The sequence below is a fragment of the Cannabis sativa genome, unplaced genomic scaffold (genome assembly GCF_029168945.1).
Source record: "Cannabis sativa cultivar Pink pepper isolate KNU-18-1 unplaced genomic scaffold, ASM2916894v1 Contig3, whole genome shotgun sequence".
Taxonomy (NCBI): Eukaryota; Viridiplantae; Streptophyta; class Magnoliopsida; order Rosales; family Cannabaceae; genus Cannabis; species Cannabis sativa.
The window spans coordinates 99,508-122,717 of record NW_026870039.1 but is presented as its reverse complement, the minus strand read 5'-3'; the positions used below and the strand labels follow the sequence as shown (position 1 = coordinate 122,717).

At 36.7% G+C, this 23,210-nt stretch overlaps 3 protein-coding genes across 3 annotated transcripts; 1 reads left to right on the top strand and 2 right to left on the bottom strand.

Moving 5' to 3' along the window:
* Nucleotides 1-5,127: 5,127 nt before the first annotated feature.
* On the bottom strand, nucleotides 5,128-8,455 carry LOC115717585 (ammonium transporter 2 member 5-like). Its single transcript, XM_030646582.2, has 3 exons — nucleotides 7,667-8,455; nucleotides 7,146-7,431; nucleotides 5,128-6,319 (listed from the first exon to the last, which is right to left on the bottom strand). The coding sequence occupies exons 1-3, from the start codon at nucleotides 8,273-8,275 to the stop codon at nucleotides 5,751-5,753; spliced, it is 1,464 nt and encodes a 487-aa protein (XP_030502442.1). The 5' UTR covers nucleotides 8,276-8,455; the 3' UTR covers nucleotides 5,128-5,750.
* Nucleotides 8,456-10,124: 1,669 nt separating this feature from the next.
* LOC133033167 (2-methyl-6-phytyl-1,4-hydroquinone methyltransferase, chloroplastic-like) lies at nucleotides 10,125-12,471 on the top strand. The gene is made up of 4 exons (XM_061107788.1): nucleotides 10,125-10,338; nucleotides 10,425-11,098; nucleotides 11,297-11,603; nucleotides 12,117-12,471. Exons 2-4 carry the CDS (start codon nucleotides 10,533-10,535, stop codon nucleotides 12,270-12,272), a joined length of 1,029 nt encoding a protein of 342 aa, XP_060963771.1. The 5' UTR covers nucleotides 10,125-10,338; nucleotides 10,425-10,532; the 3' UTR covers nucleotides 12,273-12,471.
* A 3,909-nt stretch (nucleotides 12,472-16,380) lies between these two features.
* Nucleotides 16,381-20,419, bottom strand: LOC133033168 (peptidyl-prolyl cis-trans isomerase CYP63-like). Its single transcript, XM_061107789.1, has 12 exons — nucleotides 20,228-20,419; nucleotides 19,097-19,179; nucleotides 18,912-18,966; nucleotides 18,430-18,518; nucleotides 18,270-18,297; nucleotides 18,131-18,169; nucleotides 17,933-18,050; nucleotides 17,651-17,820; nucleotides 17,191-17,536; nucleotides 16,989-17,086; nucleotides 16,718-16,889; nucleotides 16,381-16,581 (listed from the first exon to the last, which is right to left on the bottom strand). Exons 2-12 carry the CDS (start codon nucleotides 19,172-19,174, stop codon nucleotides 16,530-16,532), a joined length of 1,245 nt encoding a protein of 414 aa, XP_060963772.1. The 5' UTR covers nucleotides 19,175-19,179; nucleotides 20,228-20,419; the 3' UTR covers nucleotides 16,381-16,529.
* Between the last annotated feature and the right edge of the window lie 2,791 nt (nucleotides 20,420-23,210).

Sequence of the window (23,210 nt, the reverse complement as noted above, 5' to 3'; positions counted from 1 at the left end):
CATAACGGGACGTAAGGAGAAATTTCTCAAAGGAAGAAAACAAAATGCAAACACCATAAAGGAAACGCAAGAAACTGCAAAGTACTTACCACTGTGAGGGAATGGCTGAGGTCCTGGACTTGGAAGATAGAGTTCAGGGAAGCGCAAGTGGCAAACCGCTTAGGCGCACAGCGTGTAAGCTGAGAGGCGAACTCACCGGTCATTTCCGCGGCAAAAGGAGCCAGAGTGGGCCCTAGGAGGGGGCGGAACCAGTCTGCCAAAGGATCCAGGTTGAGGTTCCACGGATCATGATAGTCCGGATGGTTAATGCTCGCCTCAACCTCCGATCGCAGAATTCTCCTAAGGGCCTCCACATCGGCATATCCCCGGGAGTACTCGTCCATAGCGTAGTTGTGTTTCGCTATGCGAAGCTCCTGCCTTGCCTCATCCCCCGGAATCGGGGTGAGCTCAATGCGAGGAGGAGCAGGATTTTCCTCCATCGGAGACACCCCGCCGTCTAGGCCATGAGCGGGAGTATCGGCCCTCCGAGGCCTCTTCGGTTCGTCTTGGGCGATCATCTTGCCCTTGCGCTTGCGGATCAGAGCCACTTCAGACTCCTCCTCGTCCTCCTCTGCTACCACTGGGAGAGCTTGAGGGTCTCCAGCACCCTCGGCGGCTTCCTCCGAGAAGTCCCACCCTTTCCCCTGGCCTTCTCCCGGAAGCACCTCCTCGTCATCCACCAAGTCGATGGTTTCGGGAGGAGCGCCGGAAGAAACCTTCAAGGAAGGGGCCGGGGGAGAGGGGTGAAAGCGGAGGAGCCACCGGAGTATGGACCCCGGCCAGGCCGTTCCGGGATGGCATCCATGGAGGTACTGTTCCAATAAAACAAGCAAGTGTTAAAAGTCCGTGAGAAGCTACTTACAAGGAGGTGCACAAATAAACTACTCCTACCGGACTCCCTAGTTCGGCCCTAGCAAAGTCCCGAACTTTAATGCCGGGCAAAAGATCATCTCCAAGATAACTGTCCGAGGGACGAAACCAGTGGACGCTATGTAAGCCGACGGACCTAAGGGAATAGGTTCGGAGGGCGGGGCCCATCCGGGACCGACCTAGGTAATCTCCTAAGTTTGTAAAATAAAACTCCTTCAAATGATCCCCCCACCGGGTCGACGGCATCTTAAACCTACGGAGACGCTCGTCGAACCCTATGGGCCTACGACTGGTATACTCATCAACGGAAGGAACATATTGAATTATCAAAGGAGACTTACCACCAGCACCAGAAGTGCTAGCACCGGGAGCGCCCGAGTTTGGTTCGGACCGAAGGCCGGGGCCGGGAAGTACGGTTCTCGGAAGAACCTTCAAGACGAAGGGGTCCCCCGGCGGAAGGACCTCCAATCTCTTCTTGAAGTATCTTATCAAAAAATTTAGCTTCGGACTTCCCGCCAATGGCTTGGCTCCTCCGCACCACCGGGCTCCCCACACGGAGCCCTCTCCCAGAGGCACAGGCCTTTGGAATACGCCTTCTCCTGGGCCTTCCGGTAGAGATAATCTTGGTACTTCTTCTCTGCCGTAGCAATAAGCTCATCCCGGAAGGCCTTCTCCGCGACTGGCGCCCTCACGTTAGGGCAGATAACCTTAGAAAGGTTGGAGTCATCCACGGATTGGTGAGAAAGGATAAGTTTGGCCTTTCTACAATTCTCCGTGGTGACCAAGCCCCCGACGTCAAGATCGGTATGGTCGTAAGAGGCGAAGCCTTGGGCCCTTCGAAGGAACGCCTGAGTGGTGAGCGTCCGCTGGTAAGGTGGGATCCGCACCCACTCCGTGAGCAGCTCCGGATGGTCCACGGCCCTAAAACCGGAGGAGAAGAAAAATCGGTGGCGGTACTCCTTAACGTGAGTCTGCCTATTATACGGAACCACCCCTTCGTTAGCAGGGTGGATCCGGAACCCATAAAAACCGTCCTTAAGTTTGTCCCCTTTCTTGGGGACGGATACAAGTTCGTAAAAATATAAAATTTCCGCCGGGCTGGGAGACCCCCAGCCGCGTGCGGCATAAAAATAAAATAAGCCTGAGAGCAGGCGGTATGCTTGGGGAATAAGTTGGTATGGCGCAAGGCCGACAAATACAAGGAAATCAACAAAATAGTCCTGAAGCGGGAGCATTGCACCGGCCATCAGATGGGTCTGACTCCAAGCCCCGAAGCCATCATAGTTGAGGTTGGGTGTTTCCGAGTCACGGGGAGGCCGGTGAAAGGTCCCTGAGGTAGAGGGCTTGATTCCAGCTACGTTAATGATGTTCTCCAACTGGTGAGGGCAGGTCAGGGTCGATCGGAGCTCGGCCGCCTCCCAGCCAGTGGCGCGGGACTTGTACCCTTCCTGGGCAACAGGTCCCAGAGAAACCTCCTCCAGGGTGGCAATACTCTTCCCCTTCTTCTTCGAGGACTTTGAGCCAGAAGCAGACATGATATGCTCTGAGAAAAATGAAAAGAAAAAAAAACCCAGCAGTTAGGCCCCATATCAAACCCTAAACCAGAAAAAAGGGAGTGGGGGTCCCCTAACCGCTGGAAAGAGGCCCCCTCCGGACACGTGTCACCTGGGAAACTCAAAAGAGAATCCCTGAACAAATGTCGGGTGCAGTAAAATCACAGTAAAAGTGGTTTTGCAAAAAGGAAAAGAAAAAGTCTTCCTATGCCCTAAGCCAAAGCTAAACGAAGGATACACAGCCTTCTTAAAACAAAACTGTATGCCTACAACTAATACAGTAAAACGTAAGAGCAGAACTCAAAGAGCTCAACACTCACACTCCAGAAATCTCTGAGTGCGAACCCAGAAAACAAACAAAATAAATGTAAGCATGCCATTGTCTAAAGATGCGAAAGACTTACAGATTGATTGATGAACTGGGGGTACTGGGTATGGTTGAGCGAGAGTTGAGAAGCACTGGCGAAATCAAACACTGGAAGATTACAGAAAATGTTCAAGTGTTAAGACGGTTTGTGCTACTTTGAGAAATTTTTCTCTCTGAGAAATTCGGGCAAAAATGGTAAGGAATGGAAAGTAACCGAAATGAAGGAAAGGTGGTGGCTTTTATAGGCAAAAATGCATGAGGAACAGGCGTCTTCACCTACCAATCGTACGGTAGGGAGAACGCACGATTCGAATTCCCAGCAGATCAACGGGCCAGATCAATCCGCCATTAAGGCGGTGCAAACGTTTGAGTATCCACCTGACACCATCAATGCGCCGCATCAATCATGGGGCGTGAAACGAATCGACCTCTGCAAAAGTGAATCGCTGCATTTAATGCCATTATTAGACACACCTTCACGCGCCCCACGTCGTATCGTAAGATCGAGGAGGCGGCTGGAAACATTCCTACGAACAAACGTATTGTCGCATTAAATACCATCATTTAATGTGCCCCCCACGCGCTCGAGACTCGAGCTGGGGAAACGAGGAGTCAACCGGAGACACATGAACAAGCCTTGGTTTATTTTTACTAAGTAAACAAGGCTTGGGGGGTAAATGTTGCTCCTAAAATCGCCCAATATACGTGGACCAGTCAGGAAAGGACACGTGGATCAAATTACTTGAGAAGAACTACTAAGTCTTTGAATGACACCAGGAAGCGTTACTCGCACGGATCCAGGAGGATGCACCCGGAGTACAAGGTACTCCCGGAAGCGAGCATAGCTCAAAGGCACTCCGGGATGTGTCAGGTCTCTCCCGAGACATCAAGTCGCATTTAATGCTGCATGGGAGGAAGCGTGTTGGGACTGTACACGCAATAAAGTCTGACGGCACATCCCCCAAACAGCAGCGCTACAGTAATGATCATTTAAGTCTAGTGACGGCTACTCTGCGAAGAGTCACGTCAATCATAAGACAAAAAGGACATTCCCCATAAAAACCCTACAGCACCTAGGGATTTGACCATGCATCACCCATGGTATATTCATCGGAAATGCCCAACTTTATGGATACTTACAGACACATGTGTAAGTATAATTCTAGGGATTGCCCCGCAAAAACACTATAAATACCCCCTCAAAGCTCATTTAAGGGGGTCGGAGAATCTTGGCTGTTTAAGAGCAAACAGAGAAAAAACTCACCAAGAACATTCTTTGTATTAAAGAGAGAAACATTCTCCCAAGTGTAGAATCTGTATTAAAGATATCCATAAATATCAGTGGCTCGTGGACTAAGGCTCATTAACGCCCCAACCACGTAAAAAGTCTTCATCTCGCTTTCTTACAGCTCATTATTATATTCATATTTTATCAGTTGCCGAAAATCTCGGTCAACATTATTAAATCTAGATCCTGGTAAAATATTCCCAACAATTAATACTATACTCATTTACGTAATTAAAATGAGGTAGAAAATATTAGAAATTAAGAGAGTCGAAAAAGAGTTACAAAACTCCAAAGACAAGTGTGCTAAAAAAACATGTCTGGCGACATGTCACCTGGCACTAGGCAACATGTTGTTTAGTTTCTTCTCGTCCAGTAACTTCTCATTTCTAATGACTTTGGAGATTTTTTGATGCACTAGGACCCCTTTCGGACTTTCTCTCCATAGTGTGAAGTCTCATGTTCTCTTCTCCAATTCGAATGTTGCCACTGATGACATTGACTGTTGTAGCGAAAAGAATCTTAATTTTACTGTCTGATCGATAACCAAGCTCTGATTTGTGGGAAATTTCAACTATTGTGCAGAATCAAACTAACTTAAAATGAATCAATAGACAATTAGCAATGATAAAATCAACCAAACACAATTCAATAATTAGAGGAATAATAAAGTATAACAGAGATGATAAAACTAAAAATAAAAAATGCAAGAAAACTGTAAAAAATAACACTAAAAATTATACGGGTTCAAGTTCGATATATCGATATGATATATGGCTATACTTCAATTCTGGAACGCCACCGAAACTTTCTTTATTGATTGAGCAAGAACATAAGTACAATACAGTTAAGAGCAATTCTCTGTTTGAATTCTCTCAATGTGTTTTTACTCTAACACTCTTCCTTGAGAAGGCTCCCCTTTACACAACCCAATAATCTCTTTTCTCTATACCTCTCTCTTTCTACCGTTCAATCAAAACTCTCTCTCAAAGAACTTGCGTACTCTGCTTCAGGTGTTTTGTGTTATTTTTTAAAAAAAATAAAGAGGACGATTGTACTTATAAATCAAGGATATGAATCCCAAATGTGGTGGCTTCAAACAACTACTAAGCAGTTAATTTGTTTAAGACTTAACCGACTTAATTGGCTCCTTACAATGAGATCTCCAACTCAGTTCTTGGCATCGAGCTCTCTCTCCGAACATGTATCACACTTCTTGGATAGACATCTCAAACTGATGAAGCGCAATCTGGAAGGACTAGTTTTCGAATGGATAAGCTAGCCTTTCAGAACTCTTTTTTGGATGACGACCAGCTTTCCGTAAGATTTCTTTCGGTTGGACAAGCTAGCTATATGGAACTCCTTTCCAGATGAAGACTAGCTTTCGTGAAGACTTTGACTAGAGATATTTCCATTTGGATAAACTATATCACATCATCTTATATTGATTAATTAAAAAAAAAAATACTTACCACATAAGATTAGAAGGAATTTGTATAGAATTTCCATATGGACATACAAAAATATGTTCGTGTTTTCTATATTTAGGTCAACAACAAAAAAAAAATAGTAATAATAACATTAAAAACGATGTAGCATATATAAAATATTATCAATTAACAACATGAGCCCACATTTATGAGGTTTGAGCTTGAGTATCAACTCTAGTTTCATCGGTGACTACAGGCACAAGTTCCTGCGGCGGAGCGAGGTCTTTGACGGCGTGAACAAAGCTATACTTATCACCATCACCCCATAAAGCATAAGCCTCTTCTCCATGAATGGCATCATCTCCACTATGTAACACATCGTCAGCGAGCTTAAGTGGAACCACCAATCTAATAATCAAACATACGACAGTAGTGGCAATGACATTTAGAAAAACAACAAATACTATTCCCAGAAGTTGAACGCCAAGTTGTCGAAACCCGGCCTTGTACTGGCGGTTTTGGATGCCGTAGAAGAGTCCAATGTAGCGTTGGGAGTTGGGGATAGCGTAGAAGAGTCGGCTGAGCTTTGGCTCAGCGAATAGGCCGGCGAGAATGCCGCCTAGGGAGCCAGCGACTGCATGGGTGTGGAAGACTGCCATGGTGTCGTCAATTTGCTTGAGGAGATTTATTTCTCTGTGGAGGATCATCATTGTGTACCATGGGATGCTTCCTCCCATCATTCCCATTATTATGGCTGCCCACCCTTGTACTACTCCTGTTTTTTTTTAAAAATTTTGTAACCACAATCATTTGTTATAAAAGAATAAAAAAAAAATCTATAGTCTAATTGTATTTTACAAAATAATATAATTTTCTATCAAGATAAATAAATACTATTAATGATATTACTGCGAGCTTTGAAATTAACTTGTACTCTTTAATGTAGCTAACAGTAATTAATATCAATTTATAATACTAAATAGTATTTAGATCAAGAGCTTGAAAAGTTGTACTAGTACTATCAACATCATCATCGTTGTGACTTGTGAGCAACATAAGTGTTATATTTCATTGTTAGAAAAATCTTAATTGGATCTAAATTCACAAGCTTCTCTTTATCATATTTTGTTATCTATTCAAAAGTTCTTCAAATTTAGGAAACATGCATGGAATGTACATATTTTAGTGTTAACTTTCACAAGATTGGACATACATATATAATCATTATAATTAAGAACTAATGCTTTGTTTTCACTGAATTTCTGTGTGTCATTGGGGCAGGTCCGGGCCTCGGCTAAGCCGGGTTCGGCCTACGCCTACGATCTACTCTGCCTAGAGCTTAAAGAGAAAAATAACCATTTTAAAAATACACATATTTTTTTAGTAATTTTTAAAATACCACTTTAAAAAACAAAAAGCTCCATAATTTTGTTGTAGCCCTGTATTGAGGTGAGTAATAATCATTATTTTAATTTTAATATTTTATTTTGGAGTCATTTGATTAATTTGTTAGGTGATTATAAAAAGTTGACAACGAAAAAATTAAGAATGTCATGTGAACATATTTAAATAGGTTTGAGAAGATGATCGAGTAGGTAGACCTGCAGCAGGGGTGATGCAAACAAGGCCTGTGATCATGCCCTGAGTAGCCCCAATTACAGAAGGTTTTCCAAAGAAAATGATATCAAGCAGCAGCCACGTCAGCAGGCTTGTGGCTGTACACACGTGGGTGTTAAGGACGGCTAGAGATGCATCGGCACTCACGGTGTAAGGATCTCCACCATTGAATCCTGTCCACCCCATCCACAGTAGTCCTGCTCCTGCCAACATCAATAGCAGATTGTTCGGCGGAAACCTCTGCCTGTCTTTAGTCCACCTAGGCCCCACCTGCATCCACGTAACCCAACTTAGTTCATTTGATCTACAAACTAAAAAAGAGCATTATTATTAGACACCAGCGTCACACGTGTCGCTTTATGATTGGCTAACGATACTACCTAAAAACTATTATATTAAACTTTATGGACCCGATACTAAAATAGAAGATGTTTCTTTTAGCATTTCTCTTTTAAAAAAAAAAACAACACCGAACAAGGTAAAATGGCAAATGAATATAATATACCCAATAAGCTGCGGTGAAACCAGCTACACCTGAAGATAAATGAACGACAAAGCCACCAGAGTAATCAATAACACCCAGCTTTGAGAGCCAACCAGTGGGGCACCATATACTGTATGCACACACTGTGTACGATAGCGTAACCCAAAGAGGCACGAACATCATCCATGCTTTAAAGCTCATCCGGCCCAACAAGGCCCCGCCCACCAAAATCAAAGTTAAGGCCGCAAACACAAACTGGAAATACACCATGGTGGCGTTCGGTATTTGGCCCAAAAAGGCTTGTTTAAGAAGGTAGTTAGTGGCCAGAGCAGGATTGGGCTGACCCAGAAAAGGTAGGAGTGGTTTGCCAAAAGACATCTCGTGGGCCCAGCCCACCCAACAAACTAAGACGGCGGCGAAGGCGTAGAAAGCCATGAAGGCCGAGTTGACAGCCCATTTCTTTTTTACTATGCTGCCGTAGAGGATGACTAGGCCCGGCATGCTCTGCAGGCCCACCAGAGTCGCCGCCGTCAGCTGCCAGGCGTTGTCGCCTTTGCTCATCCATTCTGGGCTACCGAGATCTGGGATTAGGTTCTCTGGCAAGGTCGTCGTCGTGGCTATAGCATCCATTGAGTTCCAGTTTTGGGACTTTTCAGAATCAGTGGTCAAATTTTGTAATGTGATAATTGCTATTAGTATCAATGGAGAAGAGATTCATTAGTACCATTATATATGTAAGATTATATGTTTATTTGTATATAAAAATAAGAGATTCATGGTTGCCAAACTTGGGTGACGGATAAAGCTAGAATTGATGCTCCCAAAGAAGTTATAGTTAATACTTTTTGAACAATATCTTAATTTATTATTTCATTTTTAGGAGAATATCTTAATTTATTACTGATTCATTGAAGCTAGTGTCCTTTTACTTATGATTATTATGTTTCTATTTTTGGCTCATATTATTTTTGGAATGGATCATGTAGTTTTTTTTTTAATAACAATTTTATTGATGAAAGGTGCAAATATTCTATGAGCCATATAATATAACATACAGTATCTATTATAGTGCAAGATATGCATTCTTTGGCAATTAAATCAATGACATGAACCAGATAAGAAAACCAATAAAGATAAGAGATTTTTACACTAAGATGCTATATTTATTTATAGTTTTATTTATGTTTAATTTTTTAAACGTTTTTTATAAAATCTGTTTTTCCATTTTATTTTTTATAATTCCATTTTTTTCTCTTTATTTTTCTCTCTCTCTTTCCATTTTTTCTTGTGTCATAATTTTTTCTCGTTAAGTATTTATTTAGTTGCTTCTAAGTTTATTTTATGTTGTTATTTTAAATTTTTACTTAATTTTTTATTTTATTTATAAAAATGGCATTTTCATCTTTTTTTTATTTTATATTTTCAAATGTACTGCAAAATTATTTTTCTTACAAAATATTTTGAATAAAAATATATTACATTAATTTTCTTAAAATTTGTAATAAAATTAATTTATTTTGAATTTTTACATACATATAAGTATGCTTCTTTAAGCACTTAAAGCAACTTTTAACTAACTTATTGCTAATTTTTAACAATTTAAGTGAATATAAAATATTACCAATTTAAAATATTAAATTAAATTGTGTTAAATGGGTATATGTTTAGTTTTTTTTATACATCTATTTTTGAGTTAATGTACAATTCGTTTACAATTGTAATTCATTTTCCTAAGATTATTTAAGATTATTTATGTATGTGTTGTTTTTATTTATTTTTTAACTTAACACAATATGTTGATGCCTAATTAATTTTTATATTAAAGTGAAATTATTATCATGTTTATTCGTTGTTATTAAATTGTTAGCCAAGAGAAAAATAGCATATGTTATTAAATTAGTATATAATTATTTGTTTATGGGTATTACTTTTAATTTTTAAAATTATTTGTGTCGTTTATAATTTTGTTTTGAGTTAACATAATTTGTTGGTGCTCAATTTATTTTTATTTTATAATTGGGTTATTGTTTAGTTGTTATTATTATTTAATTGTTTAGCTTAAAAAAAATAAATACAAATTTAATTTTTTATGGGTTGTTTATTAGACTACATCTCATGTTTTTAGGTCTATCCAGATTCGATCCAATTATATATTAGATATTAGATTTTATCATCCGATCCAATCTAATTAATTTTATTTTGTGTTAAATCGTGTTGACTCGTTTTTCATCTGCATCTAATTTTCTTAATCTTAACACATAAAATTCGTGTAGTGTATGTGTGTAGGGACGAAACCTATTTTGCCACCCGTGAGAGAGAACTTGTTACTCCTAATTACCCCTTTGTCAATTAAATCCGGTGTCCCTTATCTAAAACGATGATTAAGGAACTAATTTTCAGTGGTAGAGATAGAACATTTCTCAAAAGGAATCCTAATCCTAGACTAAAATAATATGTAGCATTATTATTGGCTTAATTCAATAGAAACGTACAAAAATATGAGATTCCACCACGTGTAGCAGTAGCAATAGCACAACGCTACCACCACAATATTTTATGAAACGTAGGCAGAACACTGACCACTTGGTTTGTGGTAGTCACTTCTCACAACCATCTTTTGTCTGTTCGTATCATCCGGCCAAATCCTGTGGTGCCAGTGCCAATATACACCGCCGACTTCAAAGTTCAAACTGGTAAGCCAAAGTTCTCACTTTTCATTTTAAGCCTGCTGAGGCTATTGAGTATTCACAAATCGTTTATTTATTTATTTATTTTGAAGAACCACTAAGTTCGAGTATTGGGTTTTCATCGTAATCTTCAAATCATTGAGAGACCCAGTTGAGATATTCCATTTTCCTTTTGTGGGTGATCTTTGTTTTTCCAAATTATGGCGTCTGCGATGCTTAATGGAGCCGAGAACCTCACTCTGCTAAGAGGAATAACCCCAAATGGATTGGGTTTTCGGGGTTCAGATTTTCATGGGAAACATTTTCCCAAGCTGGGTTTGGTTTGTAGTACTAGAATCTCCAAATCTGGTACCAGAGCCATTGTGCCCAAATGCAGCCTTTCAGCTTCTAGGCCAGCTTCACAACCTAGGTTCATTCAGAACAAGAAAGAGGCGTTTTGGTTCTATAGGTTTCTCTCGATTGTGTATGACCATGTTATAAACCCTGGCCATTGGACTGAGGACATGAGAGATGACGCACTTGAGCCAGCAGATTTGAACAACAGGAATATGATTGTCGTAGATGTTGGTGGTGGGACTGGTTTCACTACTTTGGGTATAGTTAAGCATGTGGATGCCAAAAATGTGACCATTTTGGACCAGTCACCTCATCAGCTTGCTAAGGCTAAGCAGAAGGAGCCCTTGAAGGAGTGCAAGATTATTGAGGGGGATGCTGAGGACTTACCCTTCCGTACTGATTATGCTGATAGATATGTATCTGCAGGAAGGTACATCTCAAAACTTTTTGGATAACATCTTCTCTCAAATTTATCATCAAACCCTTATCATGTTTGTGTAGTGATGTACTTGAGTTAAAATATCATTCTATTTATATTGTAGATATGTGTAATCTTTTTCCGTTTAGAAACTGACCATTGTGGTGGTATCCCTAATGCTGGGGGTTAACAAAATTGTATTTTCTTCAGTATTGAGTATTGGCCAGACCCACAGCGTGGAATCAAAGAAGCATACAGGGTCTTGAAACTTGGAGGAAAAGCATGCTTGATTGGTCCTGTGTATCCAACATTCTGGTTATCTCGCTTCTTTGCTGATGTGTGGATGCTCTTTCCAAAGGAGGAAGAGTATATTGATTGGTTCCAAAAGGCAGGTTTTAAGGATGTGCAACTGAAAAGGATTGGCCCAAAGTGGTACCGTGGGGTTCGCCGCCATGGTTTGATCATGGGATGTTCTGTTACAGGTGTTAAACCTGCATCAGGAGATTCTCCTCTTCAGGTATTCGTTGCTTTATTCGTTAATATTAGAATTCCTTTGTTTCATGATTTTCTCTGTTTGCAGCTCCAAATTAACATGCTCATTCTTTTCACAAAGCAATTAGAGCTAACCTAGTACCTCTGTTCATGAAATGTCTCATGGAAACACTAACCTTAATTGACAGTATGAATGATATTGATTCTCTTTCCATACCTTGTTAAATCATTAGTATAAATAACATAGCCAATGTTGTTTCGTGGAAACGTTACAGAGGCTTATGCTATCTTATTTGCTTCTCCGTGATATTCAAAGTGGCTTGTTTTGCCTTCTGTTTAATACTAATATATAATAATATAGTCACTTGTGTATGTATATACACAAGAAAATAGTGGTGTATCTTTCATCACTAGAAAACAGGTTGTGTGTAAATCAATTCATTTTTATTTCTTTCCATAAGTCTGGTGCCTTGTGCCTTGTTTCTCTCTTACCAATAAGTGGTGTGGTTTTTTGATGAAGATTTGTTGTTTATTGCAGCTTGGTCCGAAAGTAGAAGAAGAAGAAAAGCCAGTAAATCCATTTGTGTTCTTTCTACGCTTCTTGTTGGGGTCCTTGGCAGGGATGTACTATGTGCTGGTGCCTATTTACATGTGGCTAAAAGATCTAATTGTACCAAAAGGCCAACCTATCTGAGGGTGAATGTCTTTTTGCTGTCTCGTTCGAACACCATGCTATGCCGTTGAAGTTTTTTCTTTTCACTTTTTAACTGGCCAGCTACCCCCATTTCTCGTTCTTCCTACTCAAAATTTTAGGAATTTAATCGTTCATAAGAAGCTGGATTGGTGGTTAAATTATCTAATCTTTTGTAATGTAAAATGGGCCATTTAAAATCTTTCAATTTATATATAAATATATATATATATATATATATATATATATATTTACAAAAAAATATGAAAAAGAAAAAAGTTTTGATATATATGACATGCAAATTGGCATAGACAAGAAAGAATACATAAAGAACTTAAAACTTATATGTAAATTTTATTTTTATATAATCAAAATTAGTTTAATAATGAAGAAATTAGTTTTCTGATAAAAAAATTATTTTTTTGATAAAGAAATAGAAAAGAAGGAATACTATACAAAATTTAAGAGCACTATACATAATTTTTACTTTAGTGTTTATTCCTAGTAATCATATTGAAGTGCAGAATTGATTGAAGATTATAAGGGTGTTTGGAATAAGATTACTTTTTTATTATTATTATAATTAAATAGAATATTATTTAGTTTTCAATTTTTTTTTCTGTATATTATAATTAATTGATTATTGTCTCTATCAATCAAATAAAAGAATCTTTTATATGGAAAGAACCAATTACAAAATTTTATTATATCCTTTCAAAAATTGTTTTATTTTATTTAGTATTTTGTAAGGATAAACGATACAAATAAAATAGAAGATATATTTCTTTTCTACTATTAAAATTTAAAAGTAATAAAAAATTAAAGAGACCTTTGAATGACTAAATAACAATTGACACTGGGATGTCTCTTAGTAAAACATAAATTAGTTACCTGTAGGAACTTTGAATTGAGATATGAATACACTAGGTTACCCAAAAAAAAATCGGCATCAATTTAAAATCGCATTCTCGAAGGTATCCTTCTCTTTCAAGAGGATTCGTGGCATGTCAAGCTCTGGTAAGGTTCTTCGCTTTGCATCAAATTAAACCACATGCTCCACTGCTTGCGAACGTACTCCCCAGGCGAGATACTTAATGCGTTAACTGCAGCATTGCACGGGTCGATACGCACAATGCCTAGTGTCCATTATTTACGGCTAGGATTACTGGAATGCATAGCTAACTCTATGCGTCTAACCAAAAAATTCTTATTCTTCAAACTTTTCAATCTTCCCATTCATTACACGTAGGCCCTTCTTATCTTCCCATTCATTACCCGTGGGCCCTTCTTTCCTTAATTATTTCCATTCTGCTAACGAATAATACATAATAATTCTCAAATCCATATCTATTTTAAAAGGAAAAGAATAAATATATAAATAAAGTGAAGAATTATTATAAGCCACACTGGGACTGAGACACAGCCCAAACTACTACGGGAGGTATCAGTGGGGAATTTTCTACAATGGGCGAAAGCCTGGTGGAGCAATGCCGCGTGGAGGTAGAAGGCCTACACGTCATGAAATTCTATCCCATTTGCCTCTAGCTTTCATCTCTCAATGCAGTGTCGGCCCAGTAGAGTGCTTTCGCTATAGGTGTTCTTTCCAATCTCTACGCCTTTCTAGGGTGAGGCAATAGCTTATCAAGGCGATGATCAGTAGTTGGTCCGAGAGGATGATCAACCACACTGGGACTGAGACACGGCCTAAACTCCTACGGGAGGCTGTAGTGAGGAATTTTTCGCAATGAGCGAAAGCCTGACGGAGCAATGCTGCGTGGAGGTAGAAGGCCTACGACTCATCAAATCCTTTTCCCGTAGAAGAAGCAATGACGGTATCTAGGGAATAAGCATCGACTAACTCTGTGCCAACAGCTGCGGTAATACAAAGGATGCAAGCGTTACCCGGAATGATTGGCCGTAAAGCGTCTGTAGGTGGATTTTTAAGTCCAATGTAACTACTTGAGCCAGATGAAAGGAAACTTTCACGTTCGATTTTGAAATGGGGAGATCCTATAGGATCCTATTCGAATTTTTCTTTTGCTAGGCCCATAGCTAAAAACCTACTTTCTTACGATTACGAGGTTCATTCGAATATGAAATCCAATCCTGAAAATATAGCATTCCTTTTTTTTTACTACTCATGGCTTTGATGCGTTTCGAAATTGAGAAATTTCTACTAGAGCAGGTGCTATTAGAGAACAACTAGCAGATCTGGATTTGGAAATTATTCTCGATTATTCATTAGCAGAATAGAAAGAATTAGGGAAAGAAGGGCCCACGAGTAATGAATAGAAAGATCGAAAAGTTCGAAGAAGAAATGATTTGATGAAGAAACTAGTTTTCATAATAGAATACATTTAACTTCTCTAGTTTATGTTACAAACAAAACAAGGAGAGAAACTTTAAAATTATAACATTAAGTATAGGATTTAGAAAAATATTTACAATATTATGGAAAACTTAAACCCATAAAAAGCTCAAAAAACAAGTCATAAAAAATAGACAAAATTAAATTTGCCATATTAAAATAAAAAGCTTTTAAAATCTCATATTAAATGCAATTTCCAACCTTGTAAAAATATTCTATAAAAATTATTATAAATTATATAAGATACTATACTTAATTGGATCAATGCTATAGCCTATAATACCACAAAATGTGCTAGGTAGCTCTGTTGCCTTTTGGCATTTCTCAAAGATAACTAGCAAACTATGCCCAACATACAACATGGTCAAACAATGGCGTTGTTTTATGATATTGATCATGGTTTTTATTTCTTTTTCAAAAAAAAAAATGGATTTTATTAATAGTGCTCATGTTTGTGCAAAATGACATTTTTATAAGTGACCAAACAATGACAACTTTTTTTCCTTTTTGGGAATAAATAATGACATAAAATTTCAGGTATTCGTTCTTATCAAACCTATTTGAAAAAAAGGGTCAGATCGAAATAATCAACTCATACTCACTGGGTTATTTTGAGCTCCTACATCATATTCAACCAAGTTTTTGTAGCCAAACATATCCATAAATATTCTACTAATATCAGTCGCTGTTTTAATCACGCATATCACAGATTCAAAGCCAACTACAGGGACGATCTCGTCTTGCCCTGCAATATTTGCGTTGAGATGGATTTGACTGAAAAGGTAGGTCAGCCCTTTTGAGAAGGGTGATTCCATCCATCGGTAAACGAAAAAACTATTGCCTCTCTTCATGACCAAAAATGCCAGTGCAAACTACCTTGTATCTGGACTAAGATCTCCATATGAAACCAATCCCCTTTGTCCTGGTGGAGAGCTTGATCTTGACTTGCTGGAAGATGCCGGTGTTCTATTACGACGCCTTGGCGGTGAGGGATTTGGAGACCTGGAAACAGATGGTTCTTTGCTCCCAGACCTGGACCTGGACCTGGACCTTGACCTCCTGCTACTCTTAATTGGGGAGCGTTGATGATCAATCCGGGGACCCAGACGAGATTTAAGTCTCTCACTAACAAGGGGTCGCTTGTCTGAGGGACTAGGACTACGGATAGGACTACGGCTACGATCCCTGTAACGCCTATGACTGCGCCCTGGACTACGAGAAATGCTCCTACTTCGACTTCTGCGACCTCGATGCCTATAGGGAACATAGGAGAACAATAAACAAATGAAAATATGCATAAGTATAACAATTCATATTAAATGCCAAAACATCAAGAAGCAGCATCATTGGACTATCAAAGATTCAAGTGCAATGAAAAAAGCAAGTCTGATAGAGTTTCATTATATTCTTTGAGAAAGAAAGTGAACCTGGGAGGGCTCTCCCCTCTAATTGGACTTCGGTTACGCCTATGTGGTGGTGATCTTTCAGGATAACGTCTGTAGCTTGAATACCTTCCAAGATGAGGAAAGCATAAATAAAAATATTAACTGCATAAATGTTTTAATAATACCATTTTAATTATCAAAACAAAATGCTGAAGTTACCTATCATTTCTTCTAGGTAAATTTAGTCCTCCATAACGATAACCACGAGGCGAACGATCTGGAGAAGGAGTTCGATAGCGACGTGCATATGAGTAGCGGTCAGTAAACCCACGGCCTTTTCTAACACGCTTTGGATTGCCATTAGGAGACGGGCTTCTTGTTAAGCCCTGGACAAGATTTGGAGCATTATGTTCAGGGGCTTTGCGAATGGGACTCCTTGAAGATATTCTATTCTCCCTACCAAAATTTCTAACAGGGCTATCACGAGGGTTTCTTTTAGGACTCGAGCTAGGACTTCTCACAGGGCTCCCTCTTAACCTTCTTTTTGGGAGATGGACTTCTGCAAATCAAAGTAATATCCAAACTCAGCTTCAAAACTCCAGATGTACATGGTTGCCACTCCAGTAAAGTATCCAATATGCAGCAAAAAAATTTCATGACAAAAACAAATAAGGCAATAAGCCAGTGAAAGAAACCTTGACTGATTTGAGTCAGAATGTCGAGTATCAATTTTAGCCTCCGCATTGTTTACAAGTTTCGGAGATAATTCACCCTCCTCTTGGGATGAAGTCCCCTTATTAGTCTTCATCTCAGAACTCCTATGCCGTTCTACATCAGTGTCTCTAGCTCCTCGAGAAATTTCCACATCTGTGAATCCAAATCAACCAAGTTTTAAGTTGATTTGTCAATGTGACAATATAAATTAATGAAACCAATTAAAATGCAAGTCTTAAGTTGGTTTATTACCCTTTTTCTCCAATGAGAGACGGCCATTTTTACGATTGTCACGGCTACTTCCACCACTGATACTTTCACTATCTGTGCCACTGGAACTATCTGATCTACTGGACAAGCAAGGTCATGATCAACATTAGTTTTAAAAAAAAAAAAAAACCAAGGATACAATGAAATTTAGGAAAGTTTGCACTTAAAATAATTATGATCACACCGTTTGGATATGCGCCTTGATCGTTTGTCCTTCCGACCTCTCTTCCTCTCCTTTTCTCTTACTTTCCTTTTCCTCCCCTGCTGGAATTTATCTTTTCTGGCAGATTTCTTCTTCCTATGCTTTCCATCACTAGAGCTTGAGTCAGATAATGATGAATCTGAATCTGAATCTGAATCCGATTCAGAATCAGAATAAGAAGACTCAGATTCAGAATCAGAGCTGTATGAATCTGATGATGAGTATCTTTTTCTTCTTCTTTTCTTTCGTTTGTCCTTCAATGACTTCTTTTGTCTTCCTCCACCCTTATCAGCACTATCATCAGAGGTTGGTACTTTCCCTGATTTTTCTTCTCTGGGGAAAAATAAAACAATATCATCAAATAGACTGACAAAACAATCAATACTATTGCATCACAGTATGTATGAACCAAGCAACAATATCCAACAGCACCAACATTTACTTTTATTACCTTTCTCTTTCTCAACTACATCAGTAATTTTACTTGCAGAAGTTTCGCCACAATCTGCAATCTTTACAGGTCCGGAAGGTTTACCATCAGCGGATCCCAACTGCTCAATTCTCTCAAGTACATCCATTCCCTTCACAACTTTTCCAAAGACAACGTGTTTCCTGCAAAATTAGATTGAGATCACACAATTATTAGTAAATTCAGACTAATATAAGGAGAACAAGAATCCATGAACTTGAACATGAAATTTAGCAACGAGCATTTTAAAAATACCCATCAAGATGAGGCTGCCGCCTGAAGAGTATGAAGAACTGTGACCCGTTTGTGTTTGGACCGCTATTTGCCATAGAGAGAAAACCAGGTCCATCATGTGTAAGCTTAAAATTCTCATCTGCAAAGCAAATGAAATAACGCATCACCAATGAAGAATATTTAATAAGCATGCCATTAAGTGCCCACACAAATAATCACCTGCAAACTTTCCTCCATAAATACTTTCTCCACCAGTACCTACAAACCAACCAAGTGTTGTTAAATATAAGGGCACGAATGTAGGAGTCAATAGGAAAATTGCATTGGTAGGAAGGGATTGCAGAGAAAGATGTCATACCATTTCCCTTGGAAAAATCCCCACCACCCTGTAGGACCAAAGATAAACAAAATGCAAATGTTAATTATAATTAAAACTTGTTGAATAGATAGCTAAAATCACACTTGTACAGAAGCAATTTGAATGATGCAAATGTTCAAAAGAGATTTAAACAACATACTTGGGCCATGAATCCTTTGATTATTCGATGAAAATGTGAACCCTTGTAATGAAGGGGTTTGTCAGTAGACTTCCCGATGCCCTTCTCACCTACAGCCATAAGCAAAGCAATTTTGATAGTGTTGGCAACTGCTTTTACACCCAAAAAGAATAAAAATGGCAGATCACACAAATAAGACAAGTTTGAGCATTATTTAGTTTTTTGCTTTCTTTTTCAAGCTTGAACTAGTTGAAGCATGCACAAATACTTCCAGAATCTAGGATTCAAGATAACATAATAGAATATAAGAAAAAGCCAATTAGGATTTATTCATTTATTGATTTAGTCTACTTTTGTTAACAAATCATAAATAACAAGACATGAAGATTTTTGTTCCTGCAACCACTCTTAACGGAAACTAAATAATACATAATAGCAAGAAAATCAAATCATCAGCAGAATACATAAAAAAAAATAATAATAAAAGAGAATGGCTAAATTACCAGTGCAGAGTGCTCGGAAATTTTCTGCTGTCTTGGGGACCACATTAGCAAAAAGCTGCACATTTCAAAAGAACAAATTTATATGCACCCTAAAGATAAACTGCTTGGCTTAAAGTTTCTTCCATAAATTGAAGGAAAGCCAGAAGCTCAAATAAATGAAACAAGCTGCTAGTTTGGTGTTTCACCTCAATAACAATTCTTTCCACAGAATCTCCATCAATTGAAACATCAAGAAAAACATGAGGGTTTTTCTTCTTGCTCATAGCTCCTTCATTAAAAAAAAAAAAAAAAAACACACACGCACACACTCACAGGGGTCAGAGAGAGAGAGAGAGAGAGAGAGAGAGAGAGAGAGAGAGAGAGAGAGTGACAGCAAAGGACGCTTGAGAGAAAAAAGAAGCACTTAGCAATGTAGCATATCAAGAGAGAGACCGGTTACAAGCATGTCTTCACATCAACAATTTGTGTTATGAAAAGGAGACCAATTAACGCTTAAGCATTGAACTACGAAATTAGGATCATAATGGTGATACAATCCATATGTTGGACAACTAAATTACCAATATACGACTTCTAAGTTTCTGATAGCTCAGAAAATCAACAAAATCTGCTATGCAAGTTCAAGTTTCTGAATCAGAAATCTTTAGTCCTTCCAAATGATGACAAAAACTAGTTCTTCCTCAATCTACCCAATGCCTAATTTACTGCCTAAACTGTCTAACGATAAATGTTTTACAAGAATATTATCAAGGACCGTAGATTTTACTGCTTTCGTGTTCAACCTCTTGATAAGGAAACTGATTCGGCTCTCAAACTAGAAACCTTAATGTTTAATTATAAATTATTTTCACCTTGGGTTTACTGGTTCATAACTATAATAATCACAAAGGGAAAAAATTCGAAAAGTAATGTGAAAGAACCCACTTAAAGAATAGTAAATATGATCATAATTCCACCAAAATATATACATATATTCATTCCAAATTAAACCCTTAAACCCTACCTACTCCAATCACATTGCGAGAACTGAGAAGTTTCATCTGAATAAATACATACTTAGTAGCAGTGTGAAATTAGGCACTTTTTAAACGCATTTTATTCGAACACCAAGAAACACTAAACCCTAATGTTCCGTTCAATACCCAGAATCCTACAAAACCCTAAACCAAATTTTCCGGTCGACCTAAGTTTCAGGCAGAAAAGATGTGTACTCGCGACCAGTACCACCCAAAACATCGAACATTATACCAAGTATAAACGAAGACAAAGAATTTAAACACGAAAAAATGGAGTAGAGAAGAAAAAGGAAATGATACCGAAGCTTGAGAAGCAACTTCAACTTCGTAGGGAGTGAACTAGTGAAACTGACTCAGTGAACTCAGATCAGAACTCCGAGTTACAAATTACGGTGGCGGCGAAGAGAACAATCAATGAAAAACATAAGAACTTTAGGAATCTTCGGTTATCTTTTAAGACAAAATGGGCTTCGGCCCATGTTTCTTCTTTAAACCATGGCAGCTATACGTTAAAATAGGGAAATTTACAAAAATACTGGAATTTGGGTTAACTTTTACAAAAATACTGTTACACGGAAATTTTTTCAAAAATACTGTATTTTTATAAAACACCAGTAAAACACAAAGCAGAACAACTCAAAACAACAGTAGAACACTAGTAAAACACTAGTAGAACACCAGTAAAAACTTAACACAGTATACTGCAGTATGAAACTTATAAAAAAACACAGTAAAAAAGTAAAAAATACCGCCTGACAGTATTTTTGTAAAAAAATGGCAAAAGTTAGTATACCATGTAAATTTCCCTTAAAATATTTACATCCTCAGCAATTCAGCATGTTACAGAAAAAAAAATAAAGAAATCTTACAAAAAAATGTTTTTTTTTTAAGTTTTAACAAAAAAAAAATATATAATTTTGTGTGAAACTACTACATTATAAACTAAAATAGGCAATATAAGGGTGAAAATCGTTTTTCGCGCGGCTAATTTAATTTTTTTAAGTAATATAATAAAAAATAACTATTTATTCATTTAAAATTGTTGTAATTATTGTATCTTATATGTTTTTATCACGAGGAAATTACACTCTATACCCTTTTTATATTGTCCTCTTTTATTTTTACCTTCTTTTTTAAAATCTATCATTTTTACCTCTTTTTTTAAACATTGTACCAATTTTGCCCCTGACACTTCAAGATACTCTCCATGTGATTCTCTTATGTAAGGGTATTTGGGTACAATACATATAAAAAGAGGTATGTTTCAAATAAATATAAAATTAGAGGTAAATTTGATTAATTGATGAATAAAAGAGGCATTTTTCAACTTACCCCTTTTATCACTGTATTTCACATGTTGTCATCACCGTAACTAATTTGTTGTCAGAGAAAACCTTTCCGTCCATGTTCTGTTATTCTTAATTGATATGTTTAAATTTCATATGATAACGTGAATATAAAATTTTAAATTGTTAATATAAAATATATGGAAGGTTATTTTTAAATATTTTATGTTAATATTGTTGATGATATTTTTAAAATTTAGATTATTTTTGAATTTGATATTTATATACATTTTTAAAAAAAAAATTAAATTTAATATTAAAAAAAGTAAGAATGAAGTCAAGGGTGGAGCCAGGACGAAAAATTTAGGGGGGCCAATTATTAAAACAAAATATTTTTATAAAATTGCACGTTACAAAAATTATTAATAAGGAGTGTTTAGATATAATTGTATAATTACTATGATATTAATTTCCTAATTATACATTTTAATAATTATATTATATTTTAAAATAAATTATGTATTTTAATGTAAAAGTGATAATTTCATATTAATTTTTATTGTTTTGTTTCGTAAAATAATTAGGAATTACATAAAAAATCATATTATATAATAATTAATATTTAAGATTGAATTTTTTAATAATTATAATAAATTTTTTAAATATTTTTTAATATACTAGTAATTAATTAGTCAAAATTCTTTTTCGTTCCAAATATTCATGCCAAGTGTTAAAGTTATTATATTTTTTTTCTAGATTAAAAATAGGGAAATTACCTTATATATTGTTTTTTTTAATTTTTTTTTCAAATTTACGGTTTGGATTTCTAAAGTGGTTACAGTGCTAGTTGCAATAGAGATTTTTGTACGATTTTTTGTTGCAATTTAAGTTGTAGCGCTAGTTGCAATCGGGATTTCTATGTAGAATTCCGTAAAAATACAAAAAAAAAAAAAAAAAAAAAACTGTTTTAAAGTGTAAAAGTAAAAAAGCCCCAATTTTTCTTTTTGTAAGCAAATAAAAATATCATTTTGTGTAACAGTAGATAATAGAAATTACAAAATAATATTTCTGTAAAAGAAAAATGCTATTGAACTTGGAATACAAAAGTATATGTAATATTTTAAGTGACACATTTTTTATTTAATAAATTATAAATTTTAATTATATATCTCTAAAAAAATTTAAAATAACAATATTTTTAAAAGTTTTGTTTTAATGGTGCGAGATAGGAGCTGCCATACCTGAACTAAATTTTCAGGACGTTCAGAGTTATTAGCTATGACAATGAGAGAAAGCTTCGGCGATTAGAGAGCTTCATCTTTTTTTCTCTTTCTAGAACTCGAAATGTTTTGATCCATCTTCAGCGCAATAACCTCCTCCCTAGTTCAGTTCAAAGTCACTTCAGCGCACGAAATCCAATAAAAAGCTAATATATTAAATTTTTATTTGGTTTATTAAATTATTTTTTTATATATTAATACTTAATTCAACTGTCTTGAATTGTTAGATTAAATACATTCGGATCCTATATATAAATATCTTTTTTAATTCTTGTATTATTCTACAATTAAGTTGTAATATATCTTAATTTATTTTTTATAGTAATAAAATTTCTAACAAACTATCCTTGTCTATGTTCAAATCTCGGGAATTGTTAGATTTTTATTTGCCCCATAATTTATGGTATGATTGTTTGTTAATTACGATTATCCTTGGTCGTTTTGCTATTTCTTTTTATTTTATATAATAAATAATAGGATTATTATTTCTCAATTTTTATTGGAAAATATTTAGCTAATAGTTATTGATAGGTGTAATTTGTCACATGTTTATTTGGATTGGAGATCTAACATACTTCACCCTTCTTTTTAGTCCTTACAATTGAGTTGTAATATATTTTGATTTATTTTCTATTATAATAATTAAAATTTCTCACAGACTATCTTTGTCCATGTTCAAATTTGGGAGATTTTCAAATTTTTATTGGCCCCATATTA

Bases quoted from the DNA above. Each gene is read 5' to 3' on its own strand.
- LOC133033167 (XM_061107788.1), top strand. From the start codon at position 10,533: ATGGCGTCTGCGATGCTTAATGGAGCCGAGAACCTCACTCTGCTAAGA. The intron at 11,099-11,296 runs GTACATCTCAAA...TATTTTCTTCAG, and splicing joins AGATATGTATCTGCAGGAAG to TATTGAGTATTGGCCAGACC. The intron at 11,604-12,116 runs GTATTCGTTGCT...TGTTTATTGCAG, and splicing joins CAGGAGATTCTCCTCTTCAG to CTTGGTCCGAAAGTAGAAGA.
- LOC133033168 (XM_061107789.1), bottom strand. From the start codon at position 19,174: ATGAGCAAGAAGAAAAACCCTCATGTTTTTCTTGATGTTTCAATTGAT. The intron at 18,519-18,911 runs GTAATTTAGCCA...TTATGGCTGTAG, and splicing joins TTTCCGAGCACTCTGCACTG to GTGAGAAGGGCATCGGGAAG. The intron at 17,537-17,650 runs GTAAATGTTGGT...TCCCCAGAGAAG, and splicing joins GAAAGAGAAAGGTAATAAAA to AAAAATCAGGGAAAGTACCA.
- LOC115717585 (XM_030646582.2), bottom strand. From the start codon at position 8,275: ATGGATGCTATAGCCACGACGACGACCTTGCCAGAGAACCTAATCCCA. The intron at 7,432-7,666 runs GTATATTATATT...ACGTGGATGCAG, and splicing joins GTTTCACCGCAGCTTATTGG to GTGGGGCCTAGGTGGACTAA. The intron at 6,320-7,145 runs GTCTACCTACTC...AAAAAAAAACAG, and splicing joins TTGCATCACCCCTGCTGCAG to GAGTAGTACAAGGGTGGGCA.